Source organism: Rhineura floridana, chromosome 2, assembly GCF_030035675.1.
Source record: "Rhineura floridana isolate rRhiFlo1 chromosome 2, rRhiFlo1.hap2, whole genome shotgun sequence".
Taxonomy (NCBI): Eukaryota; Metazoa; Chordata; class Lepidosauria; order Squamata; family Rhineuridae; genus Rhineura; species Rhineura floridana.
In genome coordinates, this window is record NC_084481.1 from 193,754,163 (window position 1) to 193,778,687 (window position 24,525).

The following is a 24,525-nucleotide window of genomic DNA, read 5'->3' on the forward strand; positions in this document are numbered from 1 at the left end:
ACCCCCTCGAGTGTTTTTTTCCTGACTAGAATGTGTCCTTGAGTTGTGGTAATGCCCCTTAATTCCCTGGCTGGGTTTGTAGAAACCTCTGAATGGTGCATGGCTTAAATGTAGCTTACTATACAAAGAATAGAGTCACATCTGTGGCTCCACCCACTTTTGCCCCTGGTCACACCCACTTCTGCTATGCAGCCCCTGGAAGGTTGCCCAGGAGTGAACATGGCCTTTGGACTGAAAAAGGCTCCCCACCCCTGCCCCCCAGTGATACGTCCAAACCAAATCTAAAACATCAGAATTCTAATTTTTATTTGTATAAGCACTCATATCCTGCACCTTCAGTACCAGTTTTAAAAAATCCAATAAAAATACACATCTGTCATATGGAGATAATAACGCCAGCCTAAAGTGTCAAGGATTAGTTTCAAGGTTATTTAGTGTAAAGACAGGCAGACATTCTAAAACATGGATGGGGAACCGGTGGTCCTCCAGATATTGTTGGAATACAGGTCTCAACATCCCTGACCATTGGCCACGTGGCTGGGGCTGTAGGAACTTGGGAGTCCAACTACATCTGGACAGGCACAAGTTCCCTGTCCCCAGTTTAAAGATGGTGGGTTTTGAACATGTGTTCAGTGCCCTGAAGACAAAGATTTTAGAATGCAGCACATTGCTTTTATGATGTATGCTGCTTTTATACCTGTATTTTCTCATTCTGTGTATACCACTTTGATATGTTTTGTTTGTTCTGCTTCATAAAAATATGTAGTATGTTCAAGCCACCCCCATCCCATTTTAGAATGCTTGCTTACCTTTGCCCTTAGATAACTTTACGTGAAGCACTTTAAAAGAACTGTGTACATGCAAAATAGTAGCAGTAGTTGTTGTTTATTGGCTCTAATGATTTCTCTCCCATCCCCACCTTTTTTTTTTATCAGCCGTTTTCCTCCAAGCACGTGGAACTCCTATGAGTAATGATAAGATGGTGACAAAGGGATTGAAGCCTTGGGAAGATAGGAATTTTTGTGAAAGAAAGGAATCACCACTGCTTTTAAAGGAGGGCTTGAGGCTCAATCCACCCCCATAGGAGCAATTGATTTTCCTCAAATTGCCTCACGTTCTCACCTGTTTGTTAAGGTGAAAGGGATTTCAGTGGGTTTCCTCAGAGTATGGCCACATCTTGATCTAACTTGTTGTTTTAAATGAATATTGAAAGGAAGCCATGATATCTTCCACCTTTCCACCTTGCAGTGGCTTTTGTTTCCTTCACAGGATCCTATATTCCTGGTAGGGGTTATACTCAAATGGCATGGAATCGCTTCTGGGCTCTTCTAGAAAGTTCTCCTGATCCTTACTCTCTGGGATGTTGGCTGTCTGGTGATGGTGGGATTGTTTGGTTTCGTTCCCAATTTGGGGAGAAAAATTACCTCTGGTGTTTACACGTGTGGGGCAATGGAAAGGGTCACAGTCTACATCAAATCCTTTCAATATTGTTTTTTCAATATCACACTAATGTAGGGGTTCCTGATTTTAGTTGATTTTTTAAGTGCTGTCCTTCATTCCAGAGCTGCACACTGCACATCATGGGCATCTCTTATTTCAGACAGCTCTGGGAAAACCCTTGTTGAAATTTTGATGCGGTGACCCTGTTCTAATGTCACATGAGATTATTTCTGTTGCAACTTCAACTAAAGGATCTATCACTTTCCACTGGTAATTGGATTTGGCTCTGGGTATCATTTGTCCCTTCTCCTCTTTATAATGCTCCTTTTCCAGATGTTAAAATCAAAGACGCTAAGGTAAGGTTGTGTTCAAATCAAATTTCACCCCTGTTGTTCAGGCACTTTGGGTTTTAAAGCATGGTCCTTGGAAGGAGTGGTTGTTGATTCTGACGTGGGCCTATTTGCAAAGCGCAAGTTGCAAGAAGGCAAGAGTCAAAATTTATGACCCAGGAGAGGCTTCTGATGGGCATACTTCACCCAGAGGCATCTTGACTAGCTCCAGCCATACTGCTGTGGCAGGGAGAGCACTGAGCAGCACCCAGCGCTATGCTAGTTCAGCCTATCCACTTTTTCTTTCCTAAGTGCTAAGTAGCTTGAGCAGGTGGTAGCAACAGCAGGAGAAGGAAGGAAGATCCTGCTATATCCTTCTATATAAGACTCTGCACTTGCCAAGTTCCATTCCAGCTTGCCGTGGAGGGGGGGTTATTTCCCTATCCCAATATTGCAAGCATTGGCTCTGTGCTGGATTAGTGACATCTGTGATGATATAAGAAACTCAATGATGTCACTTTCTTGGAGCAGAGGCAGGAATTGTGCACTCATCCTTTACCATCATGATCTCTAATGGGAAAAACAGAAGGGAGTAGAAAAAGAGGAAGGCCAAACCAGAGATGGATTGACTCCATAAAGGAAGCCACAGACCTGAATTTACAAGATCTGAACAGGGTGGTTCATGACAGATGCTCTTGCAGGTCCCTGATTCATAAGTCGTAATCGAAGGCACATAACAACAACAAAAGCATCGAAGAATGATAATTTATCGATACTTCCTTCAAAATATTGATATTTTTAAAGGAAATACCAATATTTCCTTCAAAATATCAACATTTCCTCTAAAATATTGATATTAATATCAATATTTTTCCAAGTGAAAAAACTGCAGATTGGTAAAAGCAGCGGCTGATACAGAACGAACTTGTATCGATGCCAGCCTGTTAGGTCAACAGAATGCTTTTGAGCTGGCACTTGCCAAAGTATCCCATCCCTAACAGAGGCACACTCACTGTTCTTCCAGTTCCAGAGTGTCTTCACCTCTCCTGAAAACAAGGGTCAAATCCTTTCCCTTTTTACTGTGAAACTTGGTGGGATCAGCTTGAACCCATTTTTAAAAAAATTCGTTTCAAAGAGATTTCTCAACTGATCGGCAGATCAACCTGTTCCCCCTCCCGGTGGGGCCAGTGGAAATGCTTTGCTATAGGCGACTAGTGTGCTCACAGCCTATGAAACCCATTTAAATAGTTCTCATTCCATCTAGTCAAGAGTAATGGCATATTTGGATATGTACAGTCACAGTGTCCCCAGTTCATTTAGGATTATATTGTGATCAGCTGCCATAGAGGCCCTTGCCCCTTCATTTCATCTCCTCTGCATTGACCTCCAACTTACACATCTATTCTAAGTAAAACTGAAACTGTTGGAGTAGAGGAGACACATGTTTCTTGTGGGCGTTCTGGAGCTTTAACATATTCTTGGAGTGCTGTTGGTGCAGTTTTAAAATGCCAAACTCCTTTGTCTTTCTCACCCTTCCTCTCATAGGCCTGGATGCTCTCCTGGGATGTGGGATGAATGCTAGAAAGAGCTAGACACTTAGAGTTGGTCTGATCAGAACAATGTTTTCCTCTCTCCTTCTTTCCTCCCCTTTCCCCTTCTTCCTTAACTCTGTTTCATACTTCCCCTCCTCCCTTCTCTGCCTTTGCTCCCTCTGCCCTTCTCCCTCCCACATACTTTCTTCTTCTGTCTCTTTCACTGTATGCGGGAAGCCTGACATCACTCTTCTATGGGGAGCAAAATGAAAAGGAAAAATCCCCGTCAGAGACCAGCCCACTGGATGCTGATAACAAAGATGTGGTAAGTTTTAGTGGGGGAAGCAGGAAAGAGTTGCATTATGCAGAAACAAGCTTCTCTCACTGTGTGTAAATTGGCCATCCAGATATTCAGCCTGCAGGAAGGAGGAAGAAATGGTGACTAATGTTTTCAGAGTGAGTTCTGTTTTTCTGGAAACCCACCACCTATTACCCTATCTTTGTAGTCATATTATTCATGATAAGGCAGACATACAGGAGGCGGTACTTGGTCTAGTGATTATAAGCCAGCGTGGATTTTTCACATTCTGCAATGTTAAATTGAAAATACCCTCATGCCATTCTGATGCTTCCCATAAGCTCATTTCAAAACAAAACCTTTCAAAACGTATGGTCCTGAACTCAGAAACACTTGCTTAACAACCCTCTCAATTTTCATGGCAATACACAAAACAGCCAGAGAGAATAAAAAGAGAGGAAAAAAACCCAGAGCCCTTTTGGACTTTTTTCTGTCAGAGTTCTCATAATCTGTTGAAATTCATTAAAAACCAGCCATGTTCACAGAGTACCTGTAATCCTATTACTGACCTTGCCCCATACTCTGACCTTCATGTTCTGCAGTTTAAAAGTTAAAAAAATACCTGGCTGATTTTTAATTAATTTAAGAAATTTTGGCTTGAACTGAATGATAGTGTCGGGCATGGTCAGTAAGAACCAACTGTCAGTGTTCTAAAAGCCAGACTCACAGCTGCTTGGCTTGGCTAATCGGGGCCACACCCACATCAGACTTTGATTTCACTTGAGATGGTCATGGCTTTCCCCAGAGAATCCTGGGAAGTGTAGTTTGTGAAGGATGCTGAGAGGCAACTCCTATTCCATTGACAGAGCTCCAGTAGCCAGACTGGTTTAACAGTCAGCCGCTCTGACTGAAGATCTGTGAGGGGAAGAGGGCATCTCCTAGCAACTCTCAGCACCCTTCACTAACTACACTTCCCAGGATTCTTTGAGAGAAGCCATGACTGTCCAAAGTGAAATAAAGGCCTGGTGTGGATGTGACCAGGGACAGCTTTGGTTTAAATTTGGGTGGGAAGCTACATAATAATAATAATAATAATAAATTTAATTTCTGTGTCGCCTATCTGGCCAATGGCCACTCTAGGCGACGTACAGCAGTTAAAACACAATAAGATAAAATACAATAGTACAATAGAAAAACAATAGAAAAACAGTACAGCAGCAGACAATGATAGTAAAACAGGGTATTAAAACAAGATATTAAAACAGGTGCCTGCTGTAGTATAAAAAGGTGAGGGAAACACCGAAAAGCAATGATACTGTTCACAGTGTTTTCCTTTTGGAAAGGAAAGGGGCTTCCCCTCTGCACAGTGCCCACCCACCCAATCCCCTCCTCCTCCCCTCCCTGCCCCTCCCCCAGGTCAGTGTTGGACTACAACCTGGGAGACCAGGGTTCGAATCCCCTCACAGCCATAACTGTGTGGCTTCCAGTTGTTTTCCGGGCCCAATTCAAGGTGTTGGTCTTAACCTTTAAATCCCTATACGGTCTCGGCCCAGTTTACCTGAAGGAGCACCTCCAGTACCACCAACTAAGCCGCCCGACCAGATCAGCCACACAGGGCCTTCTCTCCGTCCCACCAACGAAAACAGCTAGGTTGGTGGGGACTAGAGAAAGGGCATTTTCAGTGGTGGCCCCCACTCTCTGGAACTCCCTCCCGTTCGATCTTCGCCATGCCCCTTCCCTAAATACATTTATCCAAGCCTTGAAAACATGGCTCTTTGGACAGGCCTTTTGGATCCCCGGGGTGGGCTAATTTTTTTATATTGTTTTAAAACTGTCTATTGATGGCCCTAAACTGTTTTGTACTGCTGCTTTTAAAATGATTATTGTTGACTGCACTGTATTTTATTATGTATTTATATTATATTGTTGAACTTTAATGTTGTACGTCGCCTAGAGTGGTTTCGGCCAGATAGGCGACACAAAAATTAAATTTATTATTTATTATTATTATAAAGCTCACTGGGTGACCTTTGGCCAGTCACTGCCTCTCAGCCTCAGAGGAACGCAATGGTAAACCCCCTCTGATTACAGCTTACCATGAAAACCCTATTCATAAGGTCGCCATAAGTAGGGATTGACTTGAAGGCAGTCCATTTTCATTTTCAAACATAATTGCACAGAAATAAATCCCATTGAACTCAAAACATATGTAAATGATCAAACCCACTCTCCCTTACCCTCCCTCCTATCCCTTCCCTCTTGCCATTTCCCTCCCCCTTCCTTTGCCCCTCCCTCCCCATCCCCTTCCAATCCCCTCTTTCCCCTTCCCCCTCCTCCCGCTCCCCTTCCTCCTCCCCATGGTCAGTTTTACCTATCTTAAGCATGATTGCATGGGAGTACATACCATTGAACTCAATAAGCATGCAAATGATCAAACCTGCCCTCTCCTCACTTCTTTCCCCCCTTCCAGTCCACCCCTTCCCCTTCTTCCTCCCCCATGGTCAGTTTTACCTATCCTAACCGTGATTGCATAGGAGTAAATCCCATTGAACTCAATAAACATGCAAATGATCAGACCTGCCTTTCCCCTCCTTCCCCTCTCCTCTACCTTCCTCCTCCCCTCCTTCCCTGCCCACTCCAGCCCTCCCTCCCCCCCAGTCAATTATACCTATCCTAAGCATGATTGCACGGGAGCAAATCCCACTGAACTCAATAAACATGCAAATGATCAAACCTGTCCTTCTCCTCCCCTCCCCACCTACCTGCTCCCCTCTGCCCTTCCTCCCCTACCTCCTCATCCCCTGTGGTCAGTTTCACCTATCCTAACCATGATTGCAGGGGAGTAAATGCCACTGAACTCAATAAGCATGCAAATGATCAATCCATTCTCAGCAAACTTGCACAGGATCCCATTTCTTACCTCTCGGATTAAAAAGCAGAGAAATTCACTAACAGGCAAAAAACCTTGCGGTTTAAGAATGTACCTATAGCCCACAGATATTTCTATCAAACTTTTAAAAGAAGGGAAATTGGGCAGCTATAATGAATGCACCAGGGGAGCAGGAGACCTGAACTCCTCTCTAAGATACTGTACTGCCCTACAAATTTTTTAAAATGCAAACACCATTTGGGTTGGTCTTTCACAGTGCAATCCACTTGCTGTGTAGCTTGAAAGAATTTGGTAACGTGTGCCTCTGAGCATATGGTGAGTGGTGGCAACACCTGCAATCATCCCAGATAATAGAAAGAAGACATGTGCTGTGCTGATCTTGTTTTAGCAGAGAGGAAGCAACATTATTAAGACAGTTGATATAGTTCAGATGGTCACTTTAAATATGTCTTTACTTTGCAATTTTAGTGAAGTTTCCTATAGGAAATCATTTTCTTTTGTTTCTATTTCTGTGAATATGTGAAGTACAGCAACACTTTGCAGAATTTGCACTAAAAAACTCCAAAAATAATTGTGGAGTAATGGCACTGACTATTCTGCAGAATAGTCTGCAGTGAACATCAGGAGTGTCTCAGTTTGCACAAAATAAAACAGTGGGAGGTGAAATATATTCTAGCAAACTTCTAGGTATGCCCTATATTTTTAATTGACCGTGCCCACCTTGCCTTAAATGAAGTGGTTTAAACATAGCAGGCTGAAAACATGCATCCTCTTTTTCCCAACAGCTGGAGTCATTGCTGAAGTACAACATATTGTAATCAGTCTGATTTTACATCAAACTGCAGTTTCAGATTCAACTGTTAATGCACCCAAAATAGAAATAGAACATAACCTCCAGTTTGAAACACAAAGGCTGTCTTCACCGTCATATGACATTGACCAATAATAAGGCTTTGAAATTAATAGAAATAAATTTGACAGATTTCTAGAATGAATAATGAGGGAAATAAAATTTTCTAGATCAGATTCTCTGTAGAAACATTAATAACACAGGAAAGAAGCAAAGTAAGAAGAACACCAACAAACAAATAAAAATACAATTCTCCATCTTTGGAGATGGCAGGTGTTGCCACCAATCACCGTATGCTCAGAGGCACATTTTACCAAATTCTTCCAAGCTACACAGGAAGCGGATTGGACTGTGAAGGACCAACCCAAATTGTGTTTGCATTTTGACAGATTTGTAGGTTAGTCCAATATCTCAGAGAGGAGGTCAGGTCTCCTGCTTCCTTGTTGCATTCACTATAGCTCTCCAATTTCTCTGCTTTTTAAAGTTTGATAGAAATATCAGTTGGCTATAGGTACGTTCTTAAACCGCAAGGGTCTTTTTGCCTATTAGTGAGTCTTCACTGATTGCTTTCACTGTTTCTAATCCACATCCTACCACCTTTTGAAAAACTGATATTCTGTTCAGCTTATTATATTGTTAGCTGCAATATAACAATGAAACTATGAAGAGCCAAGTTGGATGAAACAAATGGCCCATCTGTCTAAGACTCCTGACTTTGACAATGACTGGTACTAGATATTTCATTGGAAAAATGTTGAGGAAGAAGAGCGCTAGTGTGGTCTCCTAATGTTTGTTCAGGACTGTGCTCATTTTGTTTGACCTGCACCATGTCATTCTGACACAGCTGCAAATGCAGATATACCTCTAGCTTTTGGGAAATGGGTATGGACATCATTAAATCAGTGTTTCTTGCCTAATTCAGCCACCTCATTCCATTCTAGGGATTCTGTTCCTGGCTTCTGTCGGTCTACCAAATGAAGTGAGTACATTTTGCTTTTGGGTGATGACTATTACACATATCTTACCCCACTTTTTAAGGTAGTAAAGTCCTCTTCAGTGAGAATTACAATGGTGGCATCTTTTGCCTACCTACTCTACAATCTCCAGAGTGGGCAGCCTGGGACTAATTTCAAATGCCCTCTGCAAGAGATCAGTTCAGATCTCTGGCAAGAATTATTGGCCTTCCTCTGGCAGCCTGCTGAGTGGAAAGAGAGAGAAAGAGAGAGAGAGGGCGCTTCCAGACTATTTCTATTTTCAGGTGGAATTCAATCACAAACCAGCACATTCAGGTTGCAGAAACAGAGTAGATTGGGAGGTTTTGCACAACAACCCTGCTTCCCCAAAATACCGGATTTTTTGCAAAATGGAAAGTGATGGGGAAATGCACTGGAAAGTGTGGGATAACCCATGGTTTGACGCAACATCATCCACCTCACAAACAAATGGGAAGAATGCTCATTAAATAACTAATGCTGTTTAATCTCCCTGCCAACAAATCAGGATGAATGCTCAGTAAACAGGTTGTCTGGAAACGCCCAGAGAAGGGAGTGATAAAGAGAGAGAAAAGGGATGGCCCCAGCCACCGCCAGTGTGCAGTTCTCCACAGCTCACCCCTGAGGGAATGCAGCCCTCAAGAGAAAAATGCTTGCTCACCCCTGCTAAGCACTCTTACCTGAGAGTTAGCCAACTGAACTCAATGAGGCTGTAGCTGAGATGGAAGGAATGGTGGAATGAGGCCTTTAATTATACCAAGTTCTGTTGCTCCCTTTTTGCCCTCCAGTTCTGATGAGCCTCCCATTTTTATCATTGCATCATGATATATTCAGGAGGCCCACACGTTTTATAAAGTTTGGAGAACCCCATTTTCTGTCCCCATATTCATATATATATATTTGTTGCCCTGGGCTCCTGCTGGGTGGAAGGGCGGGATATAAATCAAATAATAATAGTAATAATATAGGTAGATTCCTCTGGTTTTGGTTGACCTCAGAACAGCCAAGGCATTACTAGAAGTACTGATTTCTTCATGTGCCACGTGGAAATGGGACTAGCCTGTAGACTGGGCAATCTCTTCTCACAATCTGTGGATTAAAGCACAGGTCCTTTGGTTTGGTAGCCATATTATTAATCAGATAAAGTTATGGAAAAGGCAAGAGGCAGACAAATAACTGTTGATGCATCAAAAGGTTATTGTTATACTCCTGTCATTGGAGAATCGCTGGGAAAATCCTGCTTCATTTCCCTCCTCCCTGTCTTTCAATAGTTCCTTAAGCCTTCTTGTGATGGAAACCTTATTCACACATCAAGGGTGGGGCTCTTTTTTTCTATTGATGGCTACATTCCCTTGGGGGTAATTGTTGGGGACTGAATACCAGTAGTGGGCAGGGCCAGAGCCTAAAGCGGGTGGAGGCACCCCACATCAACCTCTCTCTCTCTCTCTCTCTCTCCCCCTGACATCTCATCTCTCCCCCTTTCTCACTCTCTGACACCCCTTCACCCCATTTCCCCCCTCCTTGCCACCTGCATGAAATTAGGCTAAGAGCCACTGCTTGCCCACCCCTCCAGTACATACACTCTTCAGCTCCACTTCTCTACCTTTGTGAGAAGCAGAGCACGTCTCGGGAATTTTTCTGCCACCTGAAAGTAAGCTAAAAGCCTTAGTGCCGTTAAAGCCACACTGGTTGTTAAAACGAGAGAGATGATGACAGGTTCAATAAGCAATGCATTAACCTTCTTCAGTTCCAGCACATCATAGCAAATTCATGTTCATACAAGAGAAATAATTCCTTCCCACTCATTTAGCCTTTGCTGGGGCTTAGAGGCTTTGTTTTCCAAGAATGAGGAAGTTGTATGGTTGCTAGGGGAGGCTCAAACAGAGATAATTTTTTTAAAAGAGTCACAGCTGAAGAAGAGATGGAGGAGATAAAAGGAGGAAGCCCAGGGAGGCAGAATAAATAATAATGTTCAGAAATCAAATGCATGCCAGTTTCTCGTTACTGTGGCTGTCAGTTTTGTGGTTTCATCTCTAGTTGTTTGGGGAAACAGTTGCATTTGTGCCGTGTGTAAAAACAAGCACACTATTTTAGGGAGCATGAGATCTTCAGCTGACATGTTCCCTTCCACGTTAAGCGTCATGGTAAAAATGTCCCGTTTATAAGCCTTTATTTCATACAGAATTCCAGGGATGGGATGGCATTTTCCTGATTTGTGGAGGCTCATGGTGACAAGAGTTTGAATTGTAATTCCAGAGGTTCCCAACATGACCAAATGCCATTATTAGTGTTCTTCACTGGTCCTTCTACTCTGCCTAATTTTACTTGACTAGAAATGTGGGTGTGAGTCCACATCAGACACAGTTGTAAGGCCACTACTTTCTAGCATATTATCTATTTTATCCTGGCAGGCAGGAGGGCCTGAGAATATGATCTGTGTTGTTCTGATACTGTTTTCTTTCTCTCGGAAAAGGGAAGGAGGGAAGATGGGTGGTAATTTGTGGCTCTGTGCTGACATGCCTACCTCTCTTTCTCTCTAAGGGATGAAGAAATTCAAAGCAAGTGTGGAATCGATGCCACCACCTACCTCTCCTTCCAGCGGCATGTATTAGTGCTGCTTATGATCATCTGTGTGCTCTCTGTGGCTGTCATCCTCCCTGTCAACTTCTCTGGGGACCTCCTGGGTACGTAGCAATTGAAATTCACCACCAGCACCAGGACAGGGAATAGAAATCCCCTCCAGTCACTCTGTCCTCACAGCATTAGGAACTTGCAAGCATTAACCCTGTTTAGGATTACCAAAACTGCCCATCGATTGCTACTGCTGCCAAACTTTCACCCCTTCAGTTGTTCTCACCTCAAGTGGTTACAGTGCATGAAGGGAGAGCAGGGTTGGGCTCACTGGTCATCCCCCTGTACCCTTGCTGGCCCAGCCCCCCTTGCCACCTACATGTAGGGGGTGAAAGTCTGACCTGGGGATCCTGCAGTTATGTGCAGGATTCTAATATCTGTGAGCAACTGGGGAGCCTATGCATGTATCTCGCAGTCTCCCTTCTTCAGACTTGCCCCTGAACACACGCACAGGGCTAGTCAGGACAAGGAGAAGGGCCATAGCTCAGTGGTAGAGCATCTGGTTTGCATGTGGAAGGTCCCATATTCAGTCCCCAGCATCTCCAGGTAGAGCCAAGAATGTCCTGTCTGAAACTCTGGAAAGCTGCTGCTGCTGCTGGAAATCAGTTGAGATCCCCAGTATTCGCAAAACAAGGGTGATGGCCCTTTTTCAGCCACTGGACTGCATTGCCTCATGGACAACCTTCTGGGGGCTGCATTCCAGGGGTGGGAGTGTTAGAAGTGGAAGTGGGCAGAGCAATGCGTGTGACTCTTGCCTTTGTACAGCAGGCTTCTTCAACCACCAACAGGTATTTCTCTATCCAGGCAAGCAAAAGGCATTGTCCCAGTTCAGTGGCACATTTCAGCCAGGCAAAAGCACTCAAGGAGGGTGCAGAGCAGGGCCAGGGAGGGGTCTGACCTTGGGAGAGCTCCAAGAGACAGACAGAGATGCCCAGAGAGCTATGTTTAGTCCCAGACCTGAGATTCCCATTCTTGTTTTAAAAGCCCCCAAATGTTGCTATTTAGCTCTGCATGACGTTGGAGGTTGAGACTGATGAAGTGCTCCTGTGGAAATGTGAGAATTTTTTTAAAAATTGGCATATTTTGTGACAGTGCCTTCTGGTGTCTGTGATCTAGTCATCTCTCTCTCTCTTTTTCAGGAAAGAGTCCATCTAATTTTGGACGAACCACAATTGCAAATGTTCCCAAAGAGTACGTGATTCCACTTCTTCAGTGCTCCATTGCTTTGTTGCTTCTAGAGATAGCTGTTGGGAGCAAATGAGGCACATTTACACACAGAGAGTTCTTCATCAGCGTGTTCTGGATCAGTAACATGGCCACCTTTTTGCTTGACATTATAACAAGTGGATGTGGGGGGTGTTTATATTGACAGATGTGCACTTCTGTGTATGTACTGTATGATTGGTATGAACAATAAATATTTAATTAGAAGCCACAAACAGGAAATGTTTTCTGCTCGACAGAAAAAAAAGGGGGGGAAGAAGGGAAGAATATCAAATCACTGACTGCAGGAATTGAGAATTTTTGTAACCTAACAGTAACAAATTCAAGGTCACTGTTTTTATGTGCTGTGCTATTTTCACCCTTTTGTTCACTGTTAGTCTTTATGTGATCCCTCATCCCCACCTGCCCACCCCCAGCATGCCTTATAGTCATTGGTTACATCCAAACCACACATTTAAAGTGCATGGCTTTCCCCAAAGAATCTTGGGAACTATAGTTTATCTCTCACAGAGTTACAATTCACAGCACAGTTCCCAGAATTCTTTGAGGGAAGCCATGTGTTTTAAATGTATAGTGTGGATGTGACCATTGTGTTATGATCGCAGTGTGTAGGGTAAGAAAGATCCAGGAAATAAGGTTCTTTTTGGGGCCTACTTGTTGTAAGTACTGAGACACTCTTTTGTGTAATGATGTGGGGATAACGTTTAACCTGAGTTGTCTTGGGTACTTATTGGCTAGCTCTCCCTCCCTGGTATTGTGACATCATTATGTGAGGGTGGAGCCTGTTACCTGAATTGCTGGTGAAAATGCCTTCTTCTAAAACTGCATGCCATAATAAGGGTCCATTAGCATTCCTCAGGAAATGGCTGCTACTTCCTTATTTTCTGGCCAAGATCCCTTGCCTCTCCAGTTTGAAAATGTATTTCCTTTTGTCTCCTGCAGTGACCGTCTTTTGTGGCTACACAGCATCTTTTCCCTCCTCTACTTCATCATCACTGTCCTCTGCATGGCTCATCACTCCATCCAACTTGAATACAAGGAGAATGAGAAGGTAAAATGAGAAGGCCCTTCTGCCCTTTCAAAGGAACTCCAGACAGTGAGATGTTGTTATTGTCATTCGCTGAGGGGGATTCTTGGGCTCCCTGGGTCCAAAACTGGTGGTTAAAAGTTCCCACGAACACAATCTGGTAGTTAAAACGACAGATTTTGCCTGGGAGCAGGTGGGTTGAAATCCTAGCCCAGCCATAAACTAACTTACTAGGTGGCCTTGAGCAGGTTACAATAATAGAATCATAAAAAGTGGAGAGACCCTTGTAGCCCCTTTCTTGATGCAGGAAACCCAGAGTGAGAGCATCCCCAACAGTTGGCTGTCCAGCCACTTGCTTGAAGACCTCCAGTGAGAGAGAGAGTCCAGTCCCCCTCCCTAATGAATTGGTTCCTTGTCAAGCTGCTTTCCTAGTGTTCAGCTGAAATCTATCCTCCTTTAACTTAACTCCATTAGATATATTCCTGCTTTCTGGAGCTGCATAGACACCCCTTCTAGGTAACAGCCTTTCAGGTATTTGAAGAGTGTTATCATGCCTCCCATCCCCCTCTCCCTGCAGGCCTCTCCAGGCCAAGCATGCCCAGTTCCTTCAACCTTTTTTCATATGATTTGTGTTCCATACCCTTGACTATCCTTGTTGCTCTCTTCTGAACCCATTCCAGTTTGTCTGTATTAAGGATAAGGGAATCTGATCTGGCCAGTGAGCCTGATCCTTATCTCCCCTACCACTCGTGGGCCAGATTGGACAGGTGGGCAGGATCGCCCACCTGTCAGTCACCTGATGTCACAATGACATCAGGTAAGGATAGGCAGGACTCGGCAAAGAGCCTTGTGCAGTGTTTTGAAGTGCTGCTAATCAGTAGGCTTGATGGGCGGTGACTTCAGGGCTGGTCTCTGCAGGGATTGGCTGTGTGATCAAGTTTCCCAAGGGAACTGGGTTGTGCAGAACCAGGAAACTTCGTTGCACAGCTGATCCAGCTGCCTGTCCCAAACCTGAAGTCCCATATGACATCAGGTGTGAGGCCGGTGGGCATGGTTTGGGGGAAAAGGCCTTGTGGGCCAAATTGGGAGCTGTACCAGGGCAATTCGGCCCATGAGTTAGATGTTCCACACCCCGGGACTATATTCTCTTTAAAGTGCAGCCCCCAGAACTGACAGCAGCTTCACATCATCAACAGCAGTGTGTTGCTGTCCTTTCTTCACATTTCCTATATAATGTCAGAATGGGGAACTTGCGCTTCTCCATCCATGGAATTATTGACCAGATTCATGCAGAGCTCTCACCCCATATCATAGTAGAGATGCATGAGCTCCCCCTTCAGATGTTATGCAATAGGAGTTGGCAACGCATGGCCAAAGGGCTGCATGCGATTCTCACTCTAATTTCATGTGAGTTGTAGAAGGAGAGCGAAAAGGGGCGACAGAGAGAAAGAGAGAAATTGGGGGGGGGAGAGAAGAGGGTGCCCACCCACTTTTAGCTCTGGCCATGCTCACTTTTAGTCCCAACCCCACTCACCACTGAATGAGGCCCCCAGCATTCCTGAAGAAATGTGCCCCTTGGCAGAAAAAAAGTTTCCCACCCCTGTTATATAGGAAGCCTAAATAGATGATGCATAAAGCTGTCCTCAGTTCCCCTTCTATGCAATGGAAAGAATTTCAGCTCATAGGATTACTCTGAGGATTAATAAGGCTTTGCACAGTAAAAGAATCGTATATGAACAATTATTTTAGATATCTTTATTAATATTATGTATTAGCTGAAATTTGGAAAGTGGATTTCTCCCAAATGCCTTTAAAGAGAGAATAAATCCTTAACTGTTTCAGCCAGCTAACTATCCACTGTTGGGGAATTTTGGAGTCAGATGTCTCTGCCCCTAATGGGAGTCACAAACCAAAAATGAGAACTCCTCTTGGGTTCCTTTTGTTTTTATTTATTGATGACGTTTGTATGCTGCCCAGTAACAAAATTCTCTGGAGGGCCTACAATAAATAAATATTAAAACAATGTAAATACAAAATAAACCATAAAACCATAAAATAAAAAGCAGCATAAATAAAAGCAAGGATATTTATTTATTAACAATGTACCATTTTGCATGGTATTTTATCGCTTTGGCAAAAATTCAGAAAAGAGATTTATTTATGCAGAATTCTAGATACCCTGCTGATATGAAAAAGGGCCTAGTGCTGTAGCTCTAAGGTGCCCTCTTTCCAGGGACTCTCTCCCCTTCTTCTCTCTCAGGTGGCTCGGACTCTGATGGTTACCAGGATTCCCAGAGAGATCATGGATCCCTCCCTTGTCATCAAACACTTCCAGTGAGTACAACTATGTAGGTGGCATCTATGCCTGTAAACACATCCCTCACTGGATCCTTCCCTCTAAAGGGGAAGAGGTTCCTTTAAATGAGGTGAAGAAGGAATTGCTTGTACCTGTTACATCTGTAAGACACCAGGTGTGATCTAAGAGCACAAGATTTGGCCATCTTGCTGAAGCTAAGCAGGCCTGGGTCTGATCTGTGCCAGGGTGGGAGAGTGTGTGGGAGCCTCATGTACACTGCCTCGAGATCCATGGTGGGAGAAAGGGGGAATATAAATACATTAAAATTAAATAAATACGTCTCTAAGGGAATGTCCCATTTTTAATTGGCCATTGTCGCAACAGCTTTCTAAAAAGGTATGCTGTGTTTGATGGTACCATCCCAGCCTCAGTCCATCTGTTCGTTCACCCAGATGATCATGTTCCTCACAGATCTTGATTGTCTCTCCTCAACAGTGAGGCTTACCCCAGCTGCACAGTGACTGGTGTCCAGTTCTGCTCTGATGTTCGCAAACTAATGAAGCTGGATTCAGAGAGGTGGGTGTGTTGTTGGATTATTCTTTGCAGATACCCTGAGATTTCAATACATGGGGACAGTGGAATAACGTACCATTGACAAGAATGTTATCGCTCAGCCAAGAAAATTACTTCAGACACTTCAGGCAAGACGCAGTGGAGAAGCTTGTGCCTGCTCCTTTCGACATAACAAAAGTATCTTAACAGCTCTTTGCTGGATTTTATTTAATATTATTTTATTTAGAGCACTTGTACCCCGCTTTTCAGCCAAAAGGCTCACAGAGTGGCTTACCGCCAATGAAAACATACAGTCTCTTACAGTCAGGCTTACAATCTAAAAGACACAACACAAAAGGAAAAAGGGATAGGAAGGAAAGGGGGGGAAGGAAACTTAGGCACCAGTTCTTAAAGTTGAACAGGTTTTTTTTAAAAAGACCCAGCCAGAATGGAAACAATTCATGGGTGGAAGGTGCATGATGTAAGTGGCCTTTCCGTTCATCTTGTACTCTTGCCTTTACAATTCAAGTACTACAATTGTAAGGTTGGAACTAGAGAGGGATGATCCTTTCCATTTCTGGTCTTTGTCGCTTAATGTGTTTTATACTCATAATTCCATTCAGGTTTCACATTAATCTGCAATTTTAAAGAAATTCTGTTAAAATATGTATTTAAATACACTGCTTTAAATCTTAATGTTTTGCTCTTTGAACTGAGCTTCCCTTCCTGGAAGGAGGTTTGAGCTCATGAAAGAAAGGGGCCCTTCAGTGAATGGAAGTTCCTTCCATTCACAAAGCCAAAAGATCCAAGCCATATTTTAATATGTGTTGTGAATGGGGACTTCCCAGGAGGATCCCTACGCCTGTGCAGCCTCTGAGACGAGCTCTCGTCTTGGATGAAACTTTTCCAGTTTAAATTCAGTCAGAAGGCTCTTTTCTGACTGGGAATAATTTCTTCCGGTTAAAGAAGAAACGTGAGATTTCCTACATAGCTTTGTTTTGATTGTTGGAGTCTGGAATTCGTCAGAATTGTCTGTCTTCCAGCAGCTCAGACAGAGCGAGGATTTTTATGCTAGCTCAGCTGGATAAGTGACCCGTTCTTTTATACGGATTAACAGGCAAACATCCTCCTGTCTACATTCATCATTTTCTTATCTATACAGCTAAAGAGATTTGTCAAAGTAACAGCAATTGAGATAACCTAGGTGAGGTAAGACTTTCCTTTTTTTATTCACGGAACTAAGGGGGAAGAAAATATAAATAGCGTATCTTTTTTTTTATTGCAAAAAGCTGACATGGAAAATAGCATTCTAAAGATTAAACGGATGAGAGATTTCTGATTGAAAGAGATAAGACTGGGACTATTTTTCTTATCTACTTTTTTTTTTCTTTTTGACGAATCTGCTCATTCTCTCTGCTACTAGCTATTTCGACGCTGTGAACTAAAGCCGTTCTTACACTTCTGGGCAGATAAGAGATAAGGGCTGTCTAGCGTGTGACGTTAGTTTGCTGGAAAGATTAACTCCTTTGTAACTGGTTAAAGAAATAAGCTGCTCTCTGTTTGGGACATTGAAAATTGAAGGAGTTTTGTTCCTTTGGTTTTAAGAATGACAATTAAGAAGATCATGGATGTACAAGAAGGGACTTTATCTCTAGACATGTTTCAGAAAATAATGAAAGGGATTAACTCAATAAAACAAGAACTGAGAAATAATAGACGAGCGTGGAGAATTGAATTTCACGAAATGGGACAGGAGCTGAAAGAAACTCAGGACTCTATGAGAAAGGAGAATAAAGATAGATCTGGAAAACAAAAAAAGGATGGAAGAGAAATTAAAGGCAAGGTTCAAACTATGGAGATTGGCTTAATTATGGACATGAAAAAAGATTTGGATTTTCTGGCTGTGATGGATCCTGGAGACAAATATTATAGTTTGGAATTCAGTGCTGTCCTTGAAGGAATTGAAGAGATTGGAGATAAAGATATTATCGGTTCAAGAAAATTCTTGGACTGGAAGGATTTGATGGAACTTGAAATGGAGAAAGTTAACAGAATTAATCCCTGTTTTGTGTCAATGGAAAAACCTTCAAGAGATGTACTAGTGTATCATGTGGAAAAGAGGAACAGAGATGCGGCTTTGCAACAACACTTCAGTGATACGTTTGGATTTGATGGTAAGAAAACATCTGTGATGGAGGAAATTCCTATCAGACTTTTATTATATGACTATGACAGCAAGATTTTTGGGTGCGTAAAGATGGAAGATGGAAGATGGACCCAATATGGATAATGACAGAAGAGCGATTTAAAATTACTGGACTTAGTAGATTTGATGAGTTGGATTAATTGGCATGTTTATTTAGAAAAAAAATTGATTGACATATATCTCAAGGATTGGAAACTTCTCTTTGACTTTTTGTGGAAGATTAAAATGATATGATGTTAATGAGATTTGAAACCAACTAAGATAACCGTTGGAGGAAGGTGATTTTATAATCTATTAAGAGATAGGTTTGTTATATATTATAGATTTATAGCTGAACTATGACAAATCGGAAGTCAATATTCTTCCTTTTTTATATATATATATATTTTTTCTTTCTTTTTGTATTGTACTAGTTATTGATTTGTGTTGTTTTCTTTTGTATTGTTTTGGTTTTGAAAATTGGAATAAAAATTAATTGAAAAAAAAAATTAATATGTGTTGTGAATGTTTAAATACATACAGTATTTGGACACCAAAAGCTGCATCATAGCATTATTTTCTAGCAATGTGAAACCTGAGATTCTGAGGAAGCTGTAATTCTGTATGGCACAGGTGGGCCCAGGGGCCAAGTGTAGCTCTCCAGGCCTCTCTTTCTGGCCCATAGAATTCTCTGCAGACCCCACCCCACACTCTCCTTGCTTCATAGCCTGAGTGTTTTTGCCTGGCTGGAATGTGTCCCTGAACTCTGACAATGCCTGTTTTGTTTTCCTGGATGGAGGATAGAGAAGGAGGTGAGTGAGTGCAGAAAGCAGCCTATTTCACAAAGGTAAAATTTACTTCCCTTGCTCTGTCCACTTTTATCTCTGGCCACACCCACCACCGGCATGTGGTCCTTAGAAGGTTGCCCAGAAGGGAATTCGGCCCTCGGGATGGAAAAGGTTCCCCAGCCCTACTGCATGGGATCCAAAAGTCCAGCACTTAAGTGGTGCACCTGCAGCTGTGCATGCATAGGATACACTTAACTCTGAACTTAATGAAGGATGGATGGTCTCATTAACCTTCCTCCCTAATTTTTTTCCCGGCAGGCGCAAGGCAATGAAGGGGAGGCTATACTTCACCACCAAGGCTCAGAAGGAGGGGAAAATCATGATCAAGATCCACCCCTGTTCCCGCATCTTCTGTTGCCGTAGTTGTGGTTTTGAAGAGGTACAAAGTGACCTGTACTGAACACATGAAATTGGGTCTGGGCATTTTTGGTTGCTTATTACTCCATTGCTTTGTTCATCTGCCATGCTACCAAGCTGTGCTAAGATACAGTTTTCCTGAATCATGTGAAACTTGGTTGATTGATTGATTGCATTAATATATTGCTATTCTGCCAAGGCACCCAACATGGTTTACAGTGTTTAAAATATGAAAACAAATACATGGTATAAAACGTATACCATGACAGGCCAACTGATGATCTCTTCAGGAGCTGATGGTGATGGCACAAGCTCCTGTTCTGGACTTCTGCCTTCCCTTGGGACCAGCAGGTCTTTCTTAAACAGCCCCAAGGAAGGCGGGGGAGGGCCTGCTCCAACAGGTCTCTCAGGCCTGTTGGTGGTTCTATCAGGAGCCAATGGTAAGTGCTCCCTGGCCTAAGCCACCTCTATTCTGCCTTCCCTTGGGGCATGTTGCGCTGTGTGTAGTTGTGTTGCTTAATTTCGTTTAAAAGCAGCACCACAGCTGCAGAGAGTAACAGCAGATGTTGAAATGCGAGTGTGCCAGCGTGTGCGTGCGTTTGCCTAAGAAAGCAGGCTTTTACCCTGCATCAGCATCACTGAGACTGGAGACTTAGTAAAATAAGAAAAGCTACTTTATTTATAGAAATACATAGTAGATAGTTAGAACTAGGTATGCCTTTTCTAACTAACTAGCTAAGTTGGAGGCATAACGGCCAGGTGCGGGAGTCAGCCCCATGAATGGAGAGAGCAGAGGCAAAGGGAGTCTCCTCTCTCCTGGACAGCCCGAGGATAAAGGAGTGGAAAGGGCAGAAGGAGGAAGGGCAGGTAAGCTTCCCGAAAGGCATCACAGTCTAGTGACAGAAGGAAGTCAGTCAGAGCATCACAGGTAAAAGGTAAACAAAGCCTATCCATCTGAAGGACCCTAGCCCTATCTTCCCTCTGGAGCGTAAACAAAAGAACAAAGCAGGAGTTGCTCTTGCCTCACTTCCAACACCCCTTCTCAACGAGTGTTTGGTTCAGTCCACGAGATTCGTCTTATCTCACAGCTTGCAATGTCTTGTCTCTGCCCAACGCCTTTCGTGAGAGTGTCTGCAGTCATGTCTGGTGGGTGCTTCACGTCTATGTACTTGGTACGTGAACTCACCCCTTCTAGAGTCTGTTGCATTCTTGCTTGCTTCCCAGTCCATTTTGGTTGGCGAGCTGGTTCTTCAGCACAGGTATCCCACTGCTACCACTACATCTGGCTTGGTAACAATACTCATATACAGGCTTTTCTTTAGCATTTGGCTTCTCCTTGAATTTCCCATTGTATCCTGCAGCTTTCCTTCCTTGAGGAAGCTTGTTTAGTGTCCAAGTTTTACTTTGGTGTAGAGATTCCAGCCCTTGGCTGGCTGCCTCCACCTCTCAGTTTTGGCTTTGGGTAAGGCTTCAATCTCTTTCCAGGTCTCTGGTTCTGGAAGTTCATCTCTCACAAGGTAAGTAAGTCTCTCTGGTGGTACACCTGTGTTGGTGCGTTCAGAGCGTCTGGGTGCTGGCACTGCGGCTGCCCCTTCTGGCTCTGATGCTTGTTCTGGCTCTGTTGCCCCTTCTGGCTCAGTTGCCTGTTGTGGCTCAGTTGCCTCTTCTGCCTCAGACTCCTCACCTTCCTCTGCAGGTATATTGTTATACCTTCTGTGGTGGAAGAATAACTCAGCTTCTTCTTCGTTTTCACTGTCATCTGTTTGGTGTGGTGCCCCTTCTGGTCGGTGTGCGCACTTTCTTTCATCAAAGTGGACAGCTTTGCATACTTCACCTTTGGCAGTTTTGGGATCTATTACTCTGTATCCTTTTTTTGTTGGAGAATATCCAATAAAAATCACTTCCCTGGCAGTGTTGTCAAGTTTGGACCTCTTTTCCTTTGGGATGTGCACAAAGGCCTTGCACCCAAATACATGGAGGTGTGACATACATGGTATCCTGTCATGCCACTGTTCAAATGGTGTTTTGTTGGTTGCAGATGCAGGAAGTCGGTTCTGCAGGTAAGTGGCGGTAACCGCAGCTTCTCCCCAGTACTCCTTTGGCAACTGCGCATCTTCCAACAAAGAATTAATCATTTGTCCAAGAGTCCAGTTCATGTGTGCTGCAACCCCATTTTGCTCTGGGTTGGACACAACTGTAGTCTGGTGCTCTATGGCTTCCTCACGGAGAAAGTCTTGCATAGCCCAAGACACGTATTCTTTTGCCTTGTCAGATCTTATGATCTGTGGCTTTCTGCCAAATTTGTTGGACACAATTCTAACATAGTCCTTCAGTTTTTGAAGTACTTGACTTTTCTCCCTTATCAGATACATGGTAGTATACCTGGAGTAGTCATCTATAAAAGTTAGCATGTATAAATTTCCACCTTGGGAGGGCATTCTCATTGGCCCACATAGATCTGTGTGAATTAACTCTAGAGGCTTTTTGGTTTTCCTCTCACTTTTCTTAGGAAATTTTGGTCTCACACTTTTAGTTTTAATACAGCACTCGCAAGTCTGTGTACAATTGCACTGTCTCACATTGAAGCCTCTTGCTAAATTCTCTTTTTCAAGAGCAGCAACTCTTGTTAAGCTGGCATGACCCATCCTTCTGTGCCAGGTATGAAGGCATTGAGAATCATTGGTTTCCTTGACCACATTGGCTTGCATAGTTTCCAAGCAATCAAGAATTAAAAGTCCATCTTTCACTTTTGCAGTGCAACTTATTACTCCTTTACTTTGAACATGACAAAATTCTCCACTAATATTAAATTTGCCTCCAAATTTTAATATTCTGGTGACACTGATTAGATTGTCCTTACAGTCTGGAACATAAAGAGAGTCCTTCAATTCTATCTTTCTTTTCTCATGTCCCACTTTACACAATAATTCCACTGTCCCTTTTCCTTCAGAGAAAATTTCCTGTCCAGACGCTGTCAGTATCTTTTGCCTGTGATTTTCAAAAATTTTAAACACGTTCCTATCATTTATCACATGTGATGTGGCTCCTGAGTCAATTAAAAATCTGCTTTTACAGTCACTCTTGCTTGGATAAGACCATAGCTAAAATCCTCTTGTGAAGACATCCTTTGTCTTTGTTTAAACTTAAAGTCAGTTTGCCTGGGGGCCTCTCTCACCTCATCCGGCCTCTGTTTGAAGTCAGGCCTTTCTCTCGTCTGCCCCCTATCGCAATTTCTTTGAAAATGGTTTTGAGAGCCACATTTGAAACACAGATCCCGCCTGTCTCCTCTCCTTTGTGGATTGAGGTGACTCATTCTTTTGTCCCTTTCTTGTCTGCCTCTAGCAAGGTTTGCTTCCTGTTGTTCTGACACAGCCTCCAGTTCCCGCCTTTCTTTAAAATCTTGATCTTTCAAGTATGATATAAGCTGACTTAAACTTTGTTCAGAATTTTCCAGTACACAGCAAATTAATTTATGATGCTGATTAAGAGAGCTTAAAAGCAATCCTTTCTGCAGTTCTTCATCTAATAAACGGCCACATCTTTGCAATCTTGCAATAAGGCTTGTAAAATTCTCTAAGTATTTACTTAGACTGCTCTTTTCATCAGTTTCTCTCAGAGAAAACAATTCTTTGTACAAATATAAAATATGGCTCTTTCCTTTCTTCTTATAGATTTCCTGCAGCTTTTCATACATCTGTCTAACACTGTTGCAGCTTGCACAGACATTCTGGGCTTCATTTGATAAAGCAGAAACAAGCAGAGACTTTATTTTTACATGCTTACGTCTCCATGAGGCAGTTCCATCTTCATCGTCAGTCAGGACTCCTTCCAGCCCTTCTCCTTCCAGTAGCGCTCTGAACCTCAAATCCCACAGATCGAAGTTATCCTTTTCAAGCCTTGGAACGCATCTCTCCAGCAAAGATACTTCAGCCATCTTTTCTATCTCTGTTCTGTTTTTCTTTCTAACTTAAAGTCTCCCTTGTAAATTACAGGCAAGCACTTTTAGCTTCAGCTACAACTTGCATTCAACTTAGTTTGCTGGGCCCGTAACCCTTGTTGCACTGTGTGTAGTTGTGTTGCTTAATTTCGTTTAAAAGCAGCACCACAGCAGCAGAGAGTAACAGCAGATGTTGAATAATAAAATAATAATAATAATAAATTTTATTTCTAGGCCACCTATCTGGCCGCACAAGCAGCCACTCTAGGCGGCGTACAAGATAAAGTAAAATACAACATACAAACTACATAAAAACCCAAGAACTACAATATAAAACAAAACCGAACCCACCCATAGCTAAAACCAATGGCACCCAAAAGAAAACAAAAACAAAACAAAAGACAAAAACCCAGGCCACCTCAGCCAGCCGGCTTATGTATCCCTCCAAAGAGGGACAGGTGATGGAAATTAGTCACAGCTGGCTGGGTACCTTGGACCTGGTCCTGCAGGAGGCACGTCTGCCAGGCAGCAGTCCCACTGGGAAGGGTGGTGGAGGTGGTGTTCCAACAGCAGCAGCAACAGCAGGCTCTCCTTCCCTGGGTGGCGATGTTCTCCTTCTTCCTGCAGGCACTGCGAGTGTGCCAGCGTGTGCGTGCATTTGCCTAAGAAAGCAGGCTTTTACCCTGCATCAGCATCACTGAGACCTGAGACTTAGTAAAATAAGAAAAGCTACTTTATTTATAGAAATACATAGTAGATAGGAAAGGCATACCTAGTTCTAACTAACTAACTAGCTAAGTTGGAGGCATAACGCCCAGGTGCGGAAGTCAGCCCCATGACTGGAGAGAGCAGAGGCAAAGGGAGTCTTCTCTCTGCTGGACAGCCGGAGGACAAAGGAATGGAAAGGGCAGAAGGAGGTGGGGCAGGTAAGCTTCCCGAAAGGCATCACAGTCTAGCGACAGAAGGAAGTCAGTCAGAGCATCACAGGTAAAAGGTAAACAAAGCCTATCCATCTGAAGGACCCTAGCCCTGTCTTTCCTCTGGAGCTTAAACAAAAGAACAAAGCAGGAGTTGCTCTTGCCCCACTTCCAACAGGGCACGCAGGTCTGTCTTATGCAGCTGGAGGGAAATGTCACC

General features: G+C 43.3%; 1 protein-coding gene across 7 annotated transcripts in view; it reads left to right on the forward strand.

The window, feature by feature from the left end:
- TMEM63C (transmembrane protein 63C) overlaps positions 1 to 24,525 on the forward strand; it is a 136,563-nt gene that overhangs the window by 87,121 nt on the left and 24,917 nt on the right. For 5 of the 7 annotated variants that reach the window (XM_061611821.1, XM_061611825.1, XM_061611823.1 and 2 more), the window contains 9 exons: positions 936 to 968; positions 3,539 to 3,626; positions 8,281 to 8,318; positions 10,873 to 11,015; positions 12,102 to 12,153; positions 13,129 to 13,237; positions 15,474 to 15,547; positions 16,005 to 16,085; positions 19,353 to 19,473. In XM_061611821.1, the coding sequence (XP_061467805.1) occupies positions 936 to 968; positions 3,539 to 3,626; positions 8,281 to 8,318; positions 10,873 to 11,015; positions 12,102 to 12,153; positions 13,129 to 13,237; positions 15,474 to 15,547; positions 16,005 to 16,085; positions 19,353 to 19,473 (739 nt within the window). The remainder of the gene's footprint in view (positions 1 to 935; positions 969 to 3,538; positions 3,627 to 8,280; positions 8,319 to 10,872; positions 11,016 to 12,101; positions 12,154 to 13,128; positions 13,238 to 15,473; positions 15,548 to 16,004; positions 16,086 to 19,352; positions 19,474 to 24,525) is intronic. The other 2 variants (XM_061611826.1, XM_061611827.1) reach the window with 1 other exon arrangement.